The following is a 16,368-nucleotide window of genomic DNA, read 5'->3' as shown; positions in this document are numbered from 1 at the left end:
GATTATCCCTGCAGCCAATGAAGGAGCGCAGCGGGCTAACAAACCTGTTTAGCGTCTCACTGGGGCAGTAATGTGAACCCTGGGTCCGCCCTGTTCAGACCTCCGTCACATCGCTGCAAGGTGTGCCGTCTCTTTATTACATTACTCATTATCATAGGTTACAAGTTTCGAGTGAGGCAGTAAACAGCAGTCACGGGTGCTGAAACTGAAGCACAGCGCATCAGCTAACCGAACCCTGTAAGTGTATACAATCATGTATTTATATACAAGATTTGATAGTTAATTTAAGATGAATAATCAATCGTAGGTACTTGTTAACAGGTGAGGAAGAAGTAACGAGTCGCATTTAAATTTTGCAGGTAAGGTTAGAATAGCTCTTTCCAAAACGGAGATGCATCAACACTAGCTTGATTTCGTGTTGCATATTGATCCATTGTACGTGCATTCAACACCAGCTTGATACCTGGTTACGTATTGACCCATTGTTCCTGCCTGGTTAAGTGGTTAGCTTGTCTAGTTGTTTTGGTACTAGTCGACAGGGATAGAGGCGCGTCCCTTTGTTCGGCTGCGCTGGGAATGGTATGGAGTTTGTGATCCTGTGATGTAGTGGTTGAGGGGAGTCTCGGAAGAATGCGTTTATTAAGATTACCAGCGAAAGCCTTTCTTTTTCAGGTGACTTCACACAGTTAGGTAAAGTCGGGTTGCTGTGAAAGATTTAGGTAAGTTAAAATGTTGACCAGTTTGACTACGCATGACTAGTAGTAGGCCTACTTATTCAGATTTATAACAACATAAATTATTGCTTTTTCTGGTGTAAAACATCAATTTTTCTATGTAGTAGAATATGTGCCATACACATTATCTTGTTTCACATGATATTATATATTATTATTATTATTATTATTATTATTATTATGTTTTTTAATTCCAGTTCATTTTCTTCATAGCAAAGTTACATTTCTTTGGACATTAATATTGTAACATCCTGCCTGGTGATGTAGGTACAAACTGAACGGCATTTCTGTGTTATTTTAAAACAGAACTATCAGCACATTTCAGAATTACTATTAATTTTACCTCCATATAGGGCTACGGTACAATGCAATCAAACATATTAAAGACCAACTGTATGGCAGGATTGCCTGTAATGGACATTATCTGCTATTCTGCGTGTTCCACACAGACCGCTTAAGGCTTCAGTGATTACAGATATCTACTAGAGAAAAAAGGTTGTGAGCAGGAGGAGACCTGGAAGCAAATGTGGTTCAGGATTTAAACAAAGAGTTTATAAGTAGACTCCCCAGTTTGAATAATAGTAAAATGAGGAATAATTTTTAGTGTTATGAGACCATTACTTACTTTTCTTATTTAAGGAAAAAACAGTCCTGAGGCTTTTGTACCTGAGCTGGTGGCTCCAAGGAAACCGGTTTCGACCGGTATAGGCCATTCCTGTGTGCATCAGGTAACCCCAGCCAGGGAAGTCAAAGCAAAATATTAGGAAATTTATTAACAAAGGTAATGCAAATAAGGCAGATAAGTGTGCTGTGACTTAAGCATCGCCCCAATCGGAGTAAAAGGGGTTCATTGTATGTAACAGGAACACAAAAAGTTGGGTTACTGTCACAGAAGAGCCCCTGTTCTAGGTACCAGCTTCACCCACAGTAAAAGGTGGAATGGCTGGGGCAGGTTTTATTTGTAGGGTACAGGATGCAAATAGCTTGCTCATTCTCTTTATTTATTTATTTATTTATTTATTTAAACACATATTTGTATATAGCAGGGTTAGAAACTCACACTAGCCCTGCACCCAGTCCTGAGTTTCAAACTAACTCATTAAGGTACATGGGACATGTGTGTCCCACAAATAAAAATTATGCTAACTTTTTTTTTTATTTTTGCAATGAGGTGCATGAAACAGGGTTGTAACTGTACTGACAGGTTGGATCTGGTCGTGCAAATTGTTAGTTTCCTCCTCGTGATACTTGAGTCCCTCTGTTTCTTCTCTAATTTTAAGAGGAAACAGTTTGAACAACCACTCAGTTCCTTGTGTACCTTTAGAGGTTAACCCTATATTAAGTATATTTGACATGATTAGGAGGCTGATTGTTTGTGCAGTCAGTCCGGCGATGGAAATAAGACTTATATTGCATAGCAGTTTCATCCATTCCAGGATTTACTATGATTTTGATTATCCACAGTGTATAGGTAACAAGCTCAGGTGTGTCTTCCTAACTTATAATAAAACCAGGAATGGATCAAGCAGCTATGCAGTGGGAATCTCATTTCCACCTCTGCATTATTACAGTTAAACAACTTGTTCCTCATCTATTGCTGCTTAAGAACAATCTTAATAATAAATCTACAGACTCAGGTGAGGCTTATTGAGGCTGTGATGATCATATTGCCCACCCCTTATGTGAAGACATTCCCCCAAAATAGAGGTGAACGTGTTTAAATCAACTAGCCTGCCATGTGTTTCTTGTGCGTTTCTACTTCAGTGTGGCCTGCCGTGCGAATTTAAGATTAGAAATTGAGTGAAGCATTGAAAACTTGCCTATTGGTACCGTCTACTTGTCCGACTCCTCTCATAAATCACGCCTGTTTCTTTAAATTTCCTCTTCCAAAGTCTCCTAGAGGTGTTATTGTATACACTTTCACATCAGTGTGACAACTCTTATATGTAAACAAAAGCAAAACTTATTCGTTTTAATAGCTGTAAAGAAACATCTGCGTCTTTCAACTGAAACTCTCAGAACTCCAGTTTATTCACCATATGCTAACAACGGATAACGGTGCTATCGATGATACCTTTAAATAGCCAAATTTAAGCCTTTCATAAATCAATCACACTTAAAAAAATCTTTTTAAAAAAGAGCAAAGCTGGCTTGAGTGGCTAGTGTGAACGGTGTTGAAGTTATGTGCTGATCAGGCTTATCTTGCTGAAATGCAGACACCCTCTGTTGTCCCTCTTACTTAGACAGTTGATTACTTTGCTGGCACACCCATTGCAACTACTATTAAGCCTAAAACAAATACAGAAAGTGTATTTATTTATCAGAGACAATCGCTACCTCTGACTTATCAAATTCTTGAAGACCTATTTTTTCATTGATTTATTCAGTATAAACATTTGTTCATTTGAGCAGTAATAAGCACTCGGGTTTCAGATACTTGGGGAAACTGTATTACTATACAGAGTTTCCCTGCCCGGGACTAGTCCCTGAGAGGACTGGGAATTGGAAACCACAAGCGATCTGCATTTTTAGCGTATGTGATATAGTCAGATAGATATGCTGCAGAATCCAATATTGAACCTGTTTTCTGGATTTTAGGAACTGCAGAACTGAGCTATTGAAGAAATCGGGAACGTGTTTTCAGTCGAGGGGAACCAGCTGAAGTTTTTGGGAACCACAATGTCTTCAAAACCATATGGAAGCCCTCCGCCCTATCATCCCGGGAGTGGATAGTAAGTAGCTTTTTATTTTATACAACATCCTGGTTCTTATATGTGAACATCGACAGCATGACTAGGTGCGCCCAAACCCTCCTTCTGTGTGAAGAAGTGTCTCCTTCCCTGTGTCCTGAGTTTTTAACCAAAGTCACTTTTAATTACTGATTTGTTAGCCTTGTAGATTCAATGTTTCATGTTTCTAAATCGGAGAGTTAAATCAAGACAGCTTGAAACAAATTGAATTATTCCAGGTTCCATGTGCACCTGGGTGTAGCGCTGTCTTCCAGTGAGAACACACAGTGACAATTACCAAAGCAAAGTTATGAGTTTGCTCATCCCAGTCCGGTATCTGTTACACAGAAGTTGCTGCAGGCAGATAGCAGGAACATACAATCTGTTCTAAAAATAAGGGAACATGATTGAACACATCTACAGAGTAATTTTTGTACTTGCCATGTAATCTAGAGGTATGGGTAATTCTGATTAATGCACATTGACTAGTCAAAATTGAATTTGCAATTGAGCTCATTGAAATAATCTATACTGAAGGATCGCTACCTGTGCAGCAGGTATAAGATTCCTACTTGATGCCTGACACTTTAAAATCCTGCTGTATATGCAGAAAAGTGGGTTTCATGTTTCAGGTAGGGACCTGAAACCCATAGCACAGTAAGTGAATCTTCAGTGTGGTGGCAGCAGTGTTAAATGGACTTCACCAGGCTAAAAGTGAAAATGAAAAGTACAACTTAATATTTCTACCATGTCATAGCAATGGGGTGCTCCAAATCTGTATATATTTTTTTAAATTATAAATAAATACTTCTGTGTAGTATTTTGGCCAGCAAGAATGAATAACAATTCATCCATAACTTTTAACACCCAGTAATATGAAACAGACCCTGATTTAGCACTAATCCTAATGTTACTTTAGGTAAGGCTGTCCAAGATTGATCATTATTTATTCAAAACTTGGTCAAAACATTTCTCTAAACTTATTGCTAAATGTATTTTCGCTCAATCGTTGTATTGACCTGAAAAACATCTTTTTGCAGCAACCCGTCAAACTATGCACCGAGCAGAGGCATATACGGCGAGCCTATGGGTTCCCAGCCTGCATTCTCCTACTATCCAGAGGACGAGAAGGAACAGAATTTCTACAAGTGGAATTCCCCGCCAGGAATCATCAAGATCCTCTCTGTAATCATCGTCGTCCTGTGTGTCGGCATCTTTGCCTGCATAGCTTCCACACTGGCTTGGGACACAGACATGACCAACGTGGGGGGCATGGGCATGGGTATGGGCACAGGAATTGGGGGGTACGGCGGTTACGGGAGTGGCTTCGGCTCGGGCTCCTCATCTTACGGCGGCTACAGCGGGGCAGGATTGGGCGTCGGAGGCAACTACACCAACCCCCGCACAGCCAAGGGCTTCATGATTGCCATGGCCGCCATTTGCTTTGTCGCAATGCTGGCGGTCTTCATCATCACCGTCTCCAGGTCGAACATAGGCAGGTCGCGCAAGTTCTACCTGGCTGTGATCATCTTCTGCACCGTCCTTGCCGTCATGATGTTCATCGCCACCATCGTCTACCTCATTGGGGTGAACCCCACTGCACAGGCTGCCGGCTCTGCGTTCTACAACCAAGTGGTCATGCTGTGCGCGCAGTTCCAGAACCCACAGCAATCAGGGATCTTCATCAACCAGTATCTGTACCACTACTGCGTCGTGGAACCACAAGAGGTTGGTAGATTGCAGTTTATTTGACGTTATTTCAAAGAACCAACAACTCTGTTACAGAGCTCTCCAATAGTGGTAAAATTAGAAATAATAAAAAAAAAAAAACTCAATAAATTCAATGTTGAGCGCTTGAACGCTATCATTTTGAGTTTCTTTTAGTTTTTCTGAATTACTTCAAAGATGGCCCGAAGCTGGTTGCTCAAGCTGATTTCACTTTTAATATAGTGTTCCCAAAGCATTGTCACGACCTGTTTAGAACTGGGAGAACCTGCTTTCAGAGTTGTTGGAAGAACTAGCTGTCCATGGTGTGTGGGTTCAGTATTTAGTTTAAAATGTAATATAAGTTGTTGTATCCTTCCAAGCCGGATCAGGATCCTCTTTCCAGACCAGGGTGAATTGAGTCAGTAGAATTGGAGGCAGTGGTCTGGTGGGTAAAGACAAGGGCTTGTAACCAGCAGGTCCCTGGTTCAAATCCTGACTCCCTCTCTGTGTGACCTTGAGCAAGTCACTGAACCTCCTTGTGCTCTTTTGGGTGTTGTAAGTGACTCTGCAGCTGATGCATAGTTCACACACCCTGGTGTCTGGAAGTCACCTTGGATAAAGGCGTCTGCTAAATAAACTAGTAGTAATAGAATGCCACGTTCTAATTAATTGACACAAGGTCCCTAGTTGATGCCGATGAGCTGAAATGACCTCTATAGGAAATAACATGTTTAAGGAAGAACAGACATTGCTGTAGTTTTTAACTATTAAGCATCATATTGTTTAACTAACTGTTAAAATAGAAGCTGATACAAACCCTGTTTAATTGTCTTTGTAGGGGTTTTAGTTGTTGCTCCGTGGGTGTTGCTGTGATGGTGTTTATAAACCAACGTGTCGTTTGTACAGTGTTTGTTTAACCCTGAGTTGTTCTGTTTCTTTCAAGGCAATTGCCATTGTGTTTGGCGTGATCGTCACTGTGGCATTGGCCATTATCATTTTCTTTGCTGTGAAAACACGCGGCAAGATAAATAAATATGGGAAAATGAACATCAACTGGGAAAAGGAGCATGTTCCAGTAGAAGGAACAGCCAATGTCGAGGATTGGGTAAGTCACATTATTACTTGTGCATCTCTTACAATAAACCTTGGTGGCTCTAATCTGTTACATACTCTACTGACGAATATTTGATTAAGTGCTTGTAAAATGTGTGTTATTTTTTTACACTATTCTGATCTGATAAAAGCTGTGAATATTTGAAGCATTAGATTTGCCTGTTATTAGCAAGTGTGCACAAAGTGTTTGTTTATTCTGTAACTGGTATTAGTTGTAGCAGCAGGAGGGTTTTCCAAGTGGTGGTAAATGCAGTGCACTCACATGTGCCCTGTGAATAATCCCACATCCGTTAATGCTGGGGCTGAAACGTGGTTTGAGGTAGCAGCCGGATCACTAAACATGACTGGCTCGGAGATGATGAAAGGCCAGGTTCATTGCATATAATGACATGACAGTCTTTGCAAGGAATGCGGTGACAGTTTCTGGGTGTGGCCTGGACAGTTTCACCTACCACTATGTTCTATAGTGAACAATGTGTCAATCATTGTTTCCAATGTATGCAAGTACCCTATTACAACAGTAACTTAGTAAAAGAGAAAAAACAAATCAGACTATAGCATTGACTGGCCAGTGATACTGTGTTTCTTATTATTATTATTATTATTATTATTATTATTATTATTATTATTATTATTATTATTATTATTATTTTTCTGTTGGTCCTTTCTGCTGCTGTTTTAATATAGTTTAGATTAACCCCGTTGCATTTAGGTAAAAATCACGTTGAATTCGGTAAAACTCAAATAATTGAAACAGCTGATGTTTATCTAGACAAGCCCCATGGCTGTTGGGTGTAACAAACACCTGCAATAATAATGTCTCTGCAGATTGTGTATGGATTAGAAATCCGAGTCTCGGCAATCAGTTTTGTTAAGAGGAACATCACAATTGTTCAGCTCTACATTAACCCCTTGAATGCCATCCTCCTTTATAATATTTCATTTTAAGGTCTGAGCCAATTGATCTGTTTTATTTTTGCTGAATGACTAATTGTCACAGCTGATCGCTGTCCTCCCGTCTGTTCAGGGCGCTTGTTTCCGTACAGAGCTGAGGTTTTCAATGTATACAAAGCAAGACCGTGTGCAGAGTGGTTATGGATAGAAATCATTTCAGAATGCCACGACCAAGCATGTTGAGTGCAAGCACATGTATTATGTTAGCTTTTTAACTTTTTTAAATAGCTACATTCCAAATTATTCTTACTTACACCTGGTAAAGCCATCTGTCAATCAGATTTGACAGCCAATGAAAACTGTAAATAATGAGACGAAACCAATGACTGAACAGTGTATTCGTATAAATGTGGTTTTATTTAGCATGCTGTGTGTTGGCATTCTCCGATAAGCGGTATGATTTTTAATTCATCATATTTCCTTAAAATAGATTCTCGCTTATCGAAGTAGGTTTTTTTTTTTTTTTTTTTTTTTTTTTTTTAATTTCAAAATCCCGCCTAGGCGGAAACACGCGGTGCTGTGCTAGTGTTGAACAGACAGGAGAGAGTGCGATTGAATACCTTGACCGATGACCAGGCCCTTCATAAGTTAAATAAAACAATCAAGGTTAATTTAAGAAAAATTATTTGAGTAGAATCGTGACTCATGGTAACTTTATAATCTCAGCCATGGCGGGGGATGTATGTTCCAGGTATAACTGTACGCCTTTCCTTGAAATTAATGAGTTTATGTAATATCCACAGACACATTTGTTTTGTAATGCATTAGTGACTCGTTTCAGTTGCTTTACTGCCTTGCACCAGCCTAACTGGTGATGCTGTCGGCCGGGTGCTTCAGTTTCCTGCCTGCTGGTGAGCCTTTGGAAAACAGGAACACGCTTCAGCTGGGTAGAGCACTGCCGGTGCTGTGCCAGGTCGGGTCCAAAGAAGAATGGTGGCTTATTTAGTAAGAACACGTCCAGTCGTGCAATCATGCGAATTCACCTGTGTGTGCTGAGAATATTTTATCCTCCATCTTCGCCAAAAACTGTCACCTTTTCATTTTGAATCGGTACGTGAACATGGAAGAACAGGTTTCAGAAAACATGTTACTTTTTTTTAAAATGAGGGTAAATATCCTATGAAGTAAGCTAATTGTTACATGAATATGGAATAACCCTAATTGTTGAAAAGATCAACAAAGAGGTTTAAGAAGATAGGCTGACAATTTCTCTTTGGAAGACAGCAAAGTACAGTGTTGAAAATGTTGTTACAGAACTCGCCAGATTAGTCTTTAGTTTTTCTTTTAACAGTTTGACACCTTAATTTTATAAGTTATGCTTATCATGTTTCATAAATAGAGTTGGTAATCCGTATTGGAATAGTATTATTTCGCATATGATGATCTCCACATAGTCATAAACATACCAGTAATGAGATATCGCGGTTGTCGTTGGTTACAACAATAGTAAAATTCACAATTCAATTATAATGTAAACAAACTAAAAGTAGTTATTTAAAATTACCACGGTGTACGAAAATAAAAAAAAAAATCCTAAAAAGCAAGGTTTAAAAACCCAGCGTTTGAGCGGAAGCGATACTGAATAGACATCGTCGATTTGGAGGTAAACTATAATTTAGAAGAGAAAGGTAGCGTCTACACAAACCATCCAATAAAATCATTGAAATAACATGAACATTAACTTACTGGACTAATTAAAAAAAGAGGGTTTTAAATGTTTTTAGGATTTGTCTTACATTTTGAGTAATGTGAATATATAATATATATATAAAAATTATTCCAAAAACAAAGAACGCAACACAATTAAAATATTAGATCAATATGATGGTTACACAATCTGTTGCATTTGGTTTCTTCAGTTGTAATCTTCAATGAGACACAATTGCGCTGGCGACACTATTTGGCAGGGAGATGTATTTAACACTAATAGTGCCAAATACTGCGATGTGACACTATTTGGCATAACACCTGTGTACTATGTCTTTTAACCAAAAACTATACTGAACATATGTTGTGAACCTGCTGATTTTTTTTAAAAAGAAAAGTAATAATGTCAATAGTTTTCAACCCGGAAGATAAGTTTTAAGGGCTGAAAAGTGTGCACAAGTTGTTTTGCAAGCTAGAGATTATTGGAACAAGTTCAGGCAAAGGCAGTTATTATAATTTATTTATTTCCTTTTGAATAAATTACAATGTCTATAAATATATTGTATTTCTTTATTTACTGAGTTGGTGATCTGGAGATATCAAATTTGCGAAGTCATCTGAGGTTTGGTGTTGAATTTTTCTGCAAAGAATGACAAACATAGGCTTATTAATAAAGTATACTAGACACACCCTAGTCTCTAAGCTGCCTTGGATAAAGGAGTCTGCTAAATAAACAAATAATATATAATCATGGTAATTAAAACAAAAAAATATATATATATATATATATATATATATATATATATATATATATATATATATATATATATATATATATATATATAATGGGTGTGTATAATAAATAAATACCTTAAATATATTGACAGAGTTTGATGTAAAAATATAAAATCTCCATCCACTGCCTCCCCCTTATTTAGAAAGCGGTAAAGGTAAAAAGAAATCAAGGCAATACTTGCCTTGATTTTTACATCAAACTTCTGTTGTCATTCACCCCCGCCCCCATGCTAGGTTGCTAGGTTTAAGAGTTTCTAAGACAACTCAAAACTACTCGCAAACCCTGGCATCAAATGTCAGAGTTGTTTATTTCCGGTTTGGTAACTTTCTTGGCTGTGATATTACAGTGCCCAAAGGTTTACAGAGTTGTGGTTCAGGTGCGTTTGTAATTCTGAGGTTCACAGATTGCTGATTAGAGAAATGGAAAGGCACAAAGGGACGAGGAAGGAGTGGCTTTCTATTACTGGAAGCAGGTTAAGGGCCTCTGGGAATCTGACACCTGAACCCAACCCCCTCCCCTGGGTAACGCCCCTTTCCTGTAGGCCCTCTCTCTGTTATACACACATACATTATACAAGATTACATGAGCCCCCTGGACCTGCACAAATCTACCTCCTCATTGCTTTATAAACAAGACTTCGCTAGGTGTGGTTCTGAAAAACGGGCCCTTCTGATGTATCAACCGAGCTGCGTTTGCAGCACTCCGACAATGTCTCGGACTGTTGACAGTGCAAAGAGAAAAATCTTCCAATCTTTGTATAGACACTGCTTGAATTGCATTCAGTGACAAAAATGAGCACGTTAATATAACATCATTTTATAAATGACTGTGTCAAGAAGGTGTTGCGCAAACGAAACCCAAACCAATGGGAAACGATACGCGTTATTGTTTAAAAGCCAAATGAAAATCGAAGAATATTCAAATATTGTTCTACGTGTTTGTCCCAGCGCTCATTATGTAGTATTTTACAAAAGGATAGTAGCCAATGTAAACCTTATAGGGTAGGGTCTTTACACAATACAGTACTGCTGGTAAAACTACACCAAACAACTTGTGCACATACACTTTAATGAGTAGCTGTCGCTTCATGTATGTATGTATGTGTGTATTTATTTTTTAACACCATGGAGTAGTTTGTATGTCCAGGTGGATTGAATTGATAATTGGAAGTAATGATTGTTCTCCACACAGGTAAACAACGTGACAGGAGAGCCGGGTGATCTGGTGTCCGACTATCCAGAGAAATTCAACGGCTCAATGTGCATGGTGGATGAGGAGCCCAGCAGAGTCCAGTCCCCTCCGTGAGTGCACTGTCTCGCTTTCACTGCAAAATAACAACGGCAAAATAATAAACCTGCACATGAGCCAGAGGTTAACATGGCGCCGAGTGAAAAGCATACCAGAGGTACAAGCTGAGCGCTTGCTTGCTTGCTCGCTCGCTCGCTCACTGTCAAGTCACAGGCCGTAAGAGGTGTTTAAACGCTTGCTCAGGATCCTTGGCTGCTTTGCCTGTTGAGACATGCTGTATGCTATGGATTAAAGCAGTGCTTTTCACCAGAATCTGTGTCTGTTGATATAAAATGCGCTCAGCTTTTCGGGATTATGTGCTTCGTCCGCCGGCACGTTAACATTGTTGTTCAGAATCGGGGGTTAATTGATTTGCTGGAGTGACCTGTCAGATTTACATGTACTCTTTTTATTTATAATATATACACTCTGAACACACTTAAACTTAGGGGAGACGTTCAGGAGGACATAAAGATGTTTTGCTCTCCTGTAGGTGGATCGTTCATGCACTGGGCTTGCAATGTATCCAGATGACTTTTAATAATCAAGAAGCTCACACAGACTCATTCGATTGGAAGTTTTAATGAATCAGAGTAGTATTAGTATCCCTTTTGGTTTATTAAATACTTACAAATGGATTGAGTAGTTACAGACTGTGTTGAACCCTAACTGACAGTCAGTCTGGGAGGTCTTCAAACATGGATCACATCAGCTTGTAGTTAGCAAGTTCAGTGACACTTGACTAGGGTTTTACCTTGAGTTTTTACTTTGCATCTTATGTCAGAAGTCTTAATTAAATCTCAAACATTAATCTGCTGTGACAGTTTGTGTCCTTCAAGTGAATGACATTTTCAAAACAATTGATAACTCCTTCTATAACATTAATTAGCCATCATCCCATAGTCCACACCTCCTGCATCTCCAAAATGTGTAAGGAGAAATTTGAACTGATATGTTTTTTGAACACAGCATGCACGTGAGTACAGTGCAAGTGTAGAAGAATACAGATGGAAAGATGTGTTTAATATGTAACTCCTACTTTGGTTTAATTATTCCAGCCTGGGTTTAAATGTATATTCCCCTTTGAACATCAAAAGACATCCTCCTTAGTAAATTGGCTTTATTACATTTAACAATTAATGACAACATATTGGATAAAGGCCGGTAGATGGTTCATTTCAAAAGTCTGCAATTATATGTTCTATTATTTTCATTTAAATCCAGTCTATCAAGAGCATAGTCAAAATATAACAGTCCCATTGTAGCTTCAATGCTTTAAACTAAACTTGACCTCTCTCTGTTTTTACAAAAATCCTGTTCAGGCAAGTTCCGAACCACCTGCTTCTCTGTCGTACATGGTCCTATGGCTCCCCCTCACTGGTTTTCACCAGGTCTTCATTAATTTCTATGATTTAATGAAGCCATATATAGTTCACCACTGACTCCCCTTTCCTGTACTAGGAGGTATTTCTTATGTAAACAATGACTTACTATAGAAACCTTGCATTTCAAAACCCCCAAACATTAAAACTTGCATTAGTTGCCAAAAAGTTATTTCATTCAATTACCATCCGCCTGGTACTGCAAGCAAGGAAGCAAAGGTTACCAAGATTAATTACCTTCTCTTTGGCAAGCCTACTATATACCTGACACAGACTGATATCGTTATGCTTTGACTGAAGTTAATTTCTGCACTATATTCTCCGTTTCAAACTCTTACTGTTCTTGTTATAATAAAACATTTACACTTCTATTCTGCTTGAATTATTCTAGAATATCTGTGTTTAGCTTAAAGACTTCAGATCGAGCTTACTACTTTTTTCTAAATCAGAAACTTGATGCTCATGTCTGCCTTTCTGCTCAAGGTTATAAGCCTGGACACCAGTAGCTCAAAGAAGGACAAGTTTAGCTCATTTCACAGGTAATTTTTGTTCAGTGTGACCCCAACCTAGCTCCTGTTTTACTCAGACTTAGATACAATCATTGTTACTGTTCTAACAGAATAAACAGGAATATATAATGCTCTAACATAACTATAGGTTAATTACAGAATATGTTATAACCCCCTGTATGCACAGTGTGTTTTAACAATTTGTTTAGTATTTCTGCTGGCTTTATAGTCTTTAAAACACAGCACAGTTATTACAACATTTTAACACACGTGCAGTTTCACAAATGTTCAGTTTGCTTCCCAAAGATCAGCCTGCTTCCAGTAGTTGTCAGAGTCTTGGGTCAGATTCTGCTCTCATTGAGTCTGTCAAAGCCACCACAGGTGTGTCTTTAAAAGCCTGATACCTGCAAAAACTTCAGTCTTGTTAGAAGAGCTTCCATCTCTACATTCCCATCATCAGTGGGAAAACTTTGTATAAATTAAGCTGTTTCTATCAAAGAGCCACCTATCTCTGCAGCATACACCTTTCACTCACCCTGTACAAGGGGAGTCTGATTGTAGATTCATTCATGACAGAGCTAACAGCCTAATAACATCTCAGCATGGTGTTTATGATGGCACGGTTTTAATGTACAGTATGGTATTGGTAACCATCAGGTGTATACTTTGAGAGCGGGAATACTGTGAGTCAGTCCCAGGTTGAAAGATAGTGTTGGGGCCGTGAGCCAGAATTACTGGAAGGCTTTTCTTCAGGGGAGGGCGCTCTTCCTCCAAACACATTGCAGGTGTTTTCTGTTGTTGCGTAGCCCATCTTCCTGCATGACGTGAAGTCTGCAGTTTCACTGGAAACTGAATATTTAGATTTGGAAGCCTCCCAGTGACTTTCCCTTAATGGAAGTTTATCACGTGTTCTGAATGGATTTATGTGTTGTTTTCTCAACAGTCCTAAAGTGTTGGTTCCTCTGAGCAATCCGCCCCCCAAAGTGTACAGCAGCAGCTCTGAGGACCCGTCGACTCAGAGGAAGCCTCCCAAGAAGAGGAGACCGGGTCGGGCCAGGAAAGCAGACACACAGGGCTACGACACTGACTACACCACCGGAGGGGAGTCCGGGGAGGAGCTGGACAACGACGACCTTGAAAGGTAATGATGCTGCTACAGCAGGGACACCTACCACTGCAGATCACAATCCGTGAAACGCTTGAAGAAAACAAGTGTTTCACTCAACAAGGGGGAAGTGTCTCAATATCTTCATTCCTCATTCTGACTGAGGACCTGCTCCACCCAACGAATCCATAGAAATGTAACACTTTGATCTCGACGATCATCCCCTTTTTTTCTTGTAAAATGGCACTTGCAATTAGCTTGGGCAGTGGAGCTGCAGGTTTATAAAGGAACAATATGTCAAGGTAGTACCATTTGTGCTGCATTGAAAATCATGTAACCCCAAGAACCAAAGTGCAGCATTCGTTTAAATCGTGAATCTATTACTGTGACTGACAAATCCTTAACTGCAGTTGGCTAGCTTCTCATTAGAGACTGATGCTGATGTCTGGTTGGTTGCAGTGAGTACCCCCCAATCAGGGGAGACCAGCAGAGGCAGGAGTACAAGCGCGAGTTTGACGCTGACCTGCAGGAATACAAGAAGCTGCAGGCGGAGATGGACGAAATCAACAAGGACCTGTCTCGACTGGACAGAGAGCTGGACGAGCTGCAGGAAGGGACGCAGGAGTACGAGGTGAGCATCTCCCAACTGAAGGAAAGCTAAAGGCTCGTAGTTCACACTTAGGGGATAACCAGCATTCAGGGATGGAGAGCACAAAGGAATCCAGGGCTACTTTATGTTAGAAGTTTTGTCCAGTCTTTATCAAATATGCATGTAATATATTAATGTTGGCATTCATGTTTACAGAGTGGTAACTAAACTAATATATATATATATATATATATATATATATATATTGTGTTTTTTGTTAATTCTGTTAGATCAATAATTATTTTTATTACTTTCTTTCCCAGTCTGTTGCTGATGAATTTTACTTATTAAAGGACAAAAAGAGAGTAAGTATTTCTGAATATAAATAAAAAGTAAAGAAATAAAAGATCTTCAATTACGAGTGTGTTTCATTTATTTCTGTAAACCGATCTGTAACCTTTTCTGTTAGTCCTGTACATTATATCCTGTATTTTACTGCAGTTGATAGAAGTGTGCACAGGTAAATGCATTAGGATAATGCTAAACTAATAGCAATTTCATAAAAAATAAATACCTATTTAGACATTTACTTGATGCAAAAACAAACGGCACATGTATTAATATTAACTAATATATTCTTTTATTTCAGTCTGCCGACTATCGGAAGAAAAAACAGCGCTGCAAATACCTGAAAGCAAAACTGTCTCACATCAAGAAGGTGGTCGCTGATTACGACCGATCATGAACACCCCAATGTACAGTGTGCCAACACAGCCTCTGATACCAGCATTGAATCTGTGAGGAGGAGGAGAAAACACACGGGCCATTCAACTGAGTGCTCGTGATTTGTATGTGATTTTTATATGCGGTTTTAATTAAATAAATAAAATATTTGGAGAAAGAGGATCAGTAAAATGCTTTATTGCTTGCCTTGTTTCTAGCCTGTCCTAATTAACGTTAAGTGTGATCTGTTAAAAAGAACAGACAACTGTTTTTTGTCAAATCACATCATTGAATGTTTTAGCTGTCTAGATAACAGAGAGGGTTAAGGTTATATAGACTTTTACAACCTTAACTTTGTGTTCTGTTATAATGCAGTGTGTAGCTTACTGGCTAGTGTCTTTGGTTATGAGTGTTTTTTTTTATTTTTATTTTTTTATAGGGTGCACATTATTGCAGGTTAACTATTTTTTTTTTTTTTTTATATTTGGTTACTGACCATTGATTGAACCTACAGTCGTCAGCCTCCACAGTCTGCTTTGTCTGTCATGGTTTTTTCACTGAAATAAGGGTCGTTTTGCCACGTTTAGTGCTAGCAGTAGTTTGTAAAGACATTTTTATTCTGAAATAACTGGAATTGAACACATTTTGAAAAGTTTTGTAAATACAAATGTACGATTTGATATTTTTGATTTATATTTTTTAAAATATCAATTTTTGAATTGCCTTTTATTTGTGTACTTTTTTTTTTAATTCATTGGTGGTGTTCATCTGTTTTTTATGCCATCTTTGTATAGAGCAAATAATAGTTATTTTAAAAAATAAAGAATGGGTGAACAGGGATTGGTCAAATTACAGCTGTTGCAGTCTTCAAGGAATCCTATTGTAGACATTAAATTGCCTGTAAGGTACAGTTTTCAGCAAATGTTTTAGCATTATATATGAAATGTCATTAAATGTGTAAGTTCAAATCTGTTCCATGTGTCCCTTTTCTTTTTATTACAGCGATTTTGTATTTTGGTTTGTAGTTACAAGTTAAAATAGTTGTTTGTGCATCATTAATTGATGGCCCTGCGGACTGGATTTTCCCATAACC

The 16,368-nt window shown here is 38.6% G+C and overlaps 1 protein-coding gene across 2 annotated transcripts; it reads left to right on the top strand.

Moving 5' to 3' along the window:
- The first annotated feature begins 134 nt into the window (after positions 1-134).
- LOC121312716 (occludin-like) lies at positions 135-15,922 on the top strand. Of its 2 annotated transcripts, XM_041244429.1 has the most exons (10): positions 141-237; positions 673-719; positions 3,333-3,466; positions 4,504-5,191; positions 6,114-6,275; positions 10,872-10,981; positions 13,802-13,999; positions 14,423-14,594; positions 14,876-14,917; positions 15,202-15,922. In XM_041244429.1, exons 3-10 carry the CDS (start codon positions 3,414-3,416, stop codon positions 15,295-15,297), a joined length of 1,521 nt encoding a protein of 506 aa, XP_041100363.1. In that variant the 5' UTR covers positions 141-237; positions 673-719; positions 3,333-3,413; the 3' UTR covers positions 15,298-15,922. The 2 variants fall into 2 exon arrangements, with proteins under 2 accessions (XP_041100353.1, XP_041100363.1); XM_041244419.1 differs by lacking the exon at positions 673-719 and having other exon boundaries at positions 135-237.
- Positions 15,923-16,368: the final 446 nt, after the last annotated feature.

This window comes from Polyodon spathula, chromosome 1 (genome assembly GCF_017654505.1).
Source record: "Polyodon spathula isolate WHYD16114869_AA chromosome 1, ASM1765450v1, whole genome shotgun sequence".
In the NCBI taxonomy this organism is placed as follows: domain Eukaryota; kingdom Metazoa; phylum Chordata; class Actinopteri; order Acipenseriformes; family Polyodontidae; genus Polyodon; species Polyodon spathula.
The sequence above is the reverse complement of the archived record's forward strand: the minus strand, read 5'-3'. Positions and strand labels throughout refer to the sequence as shown.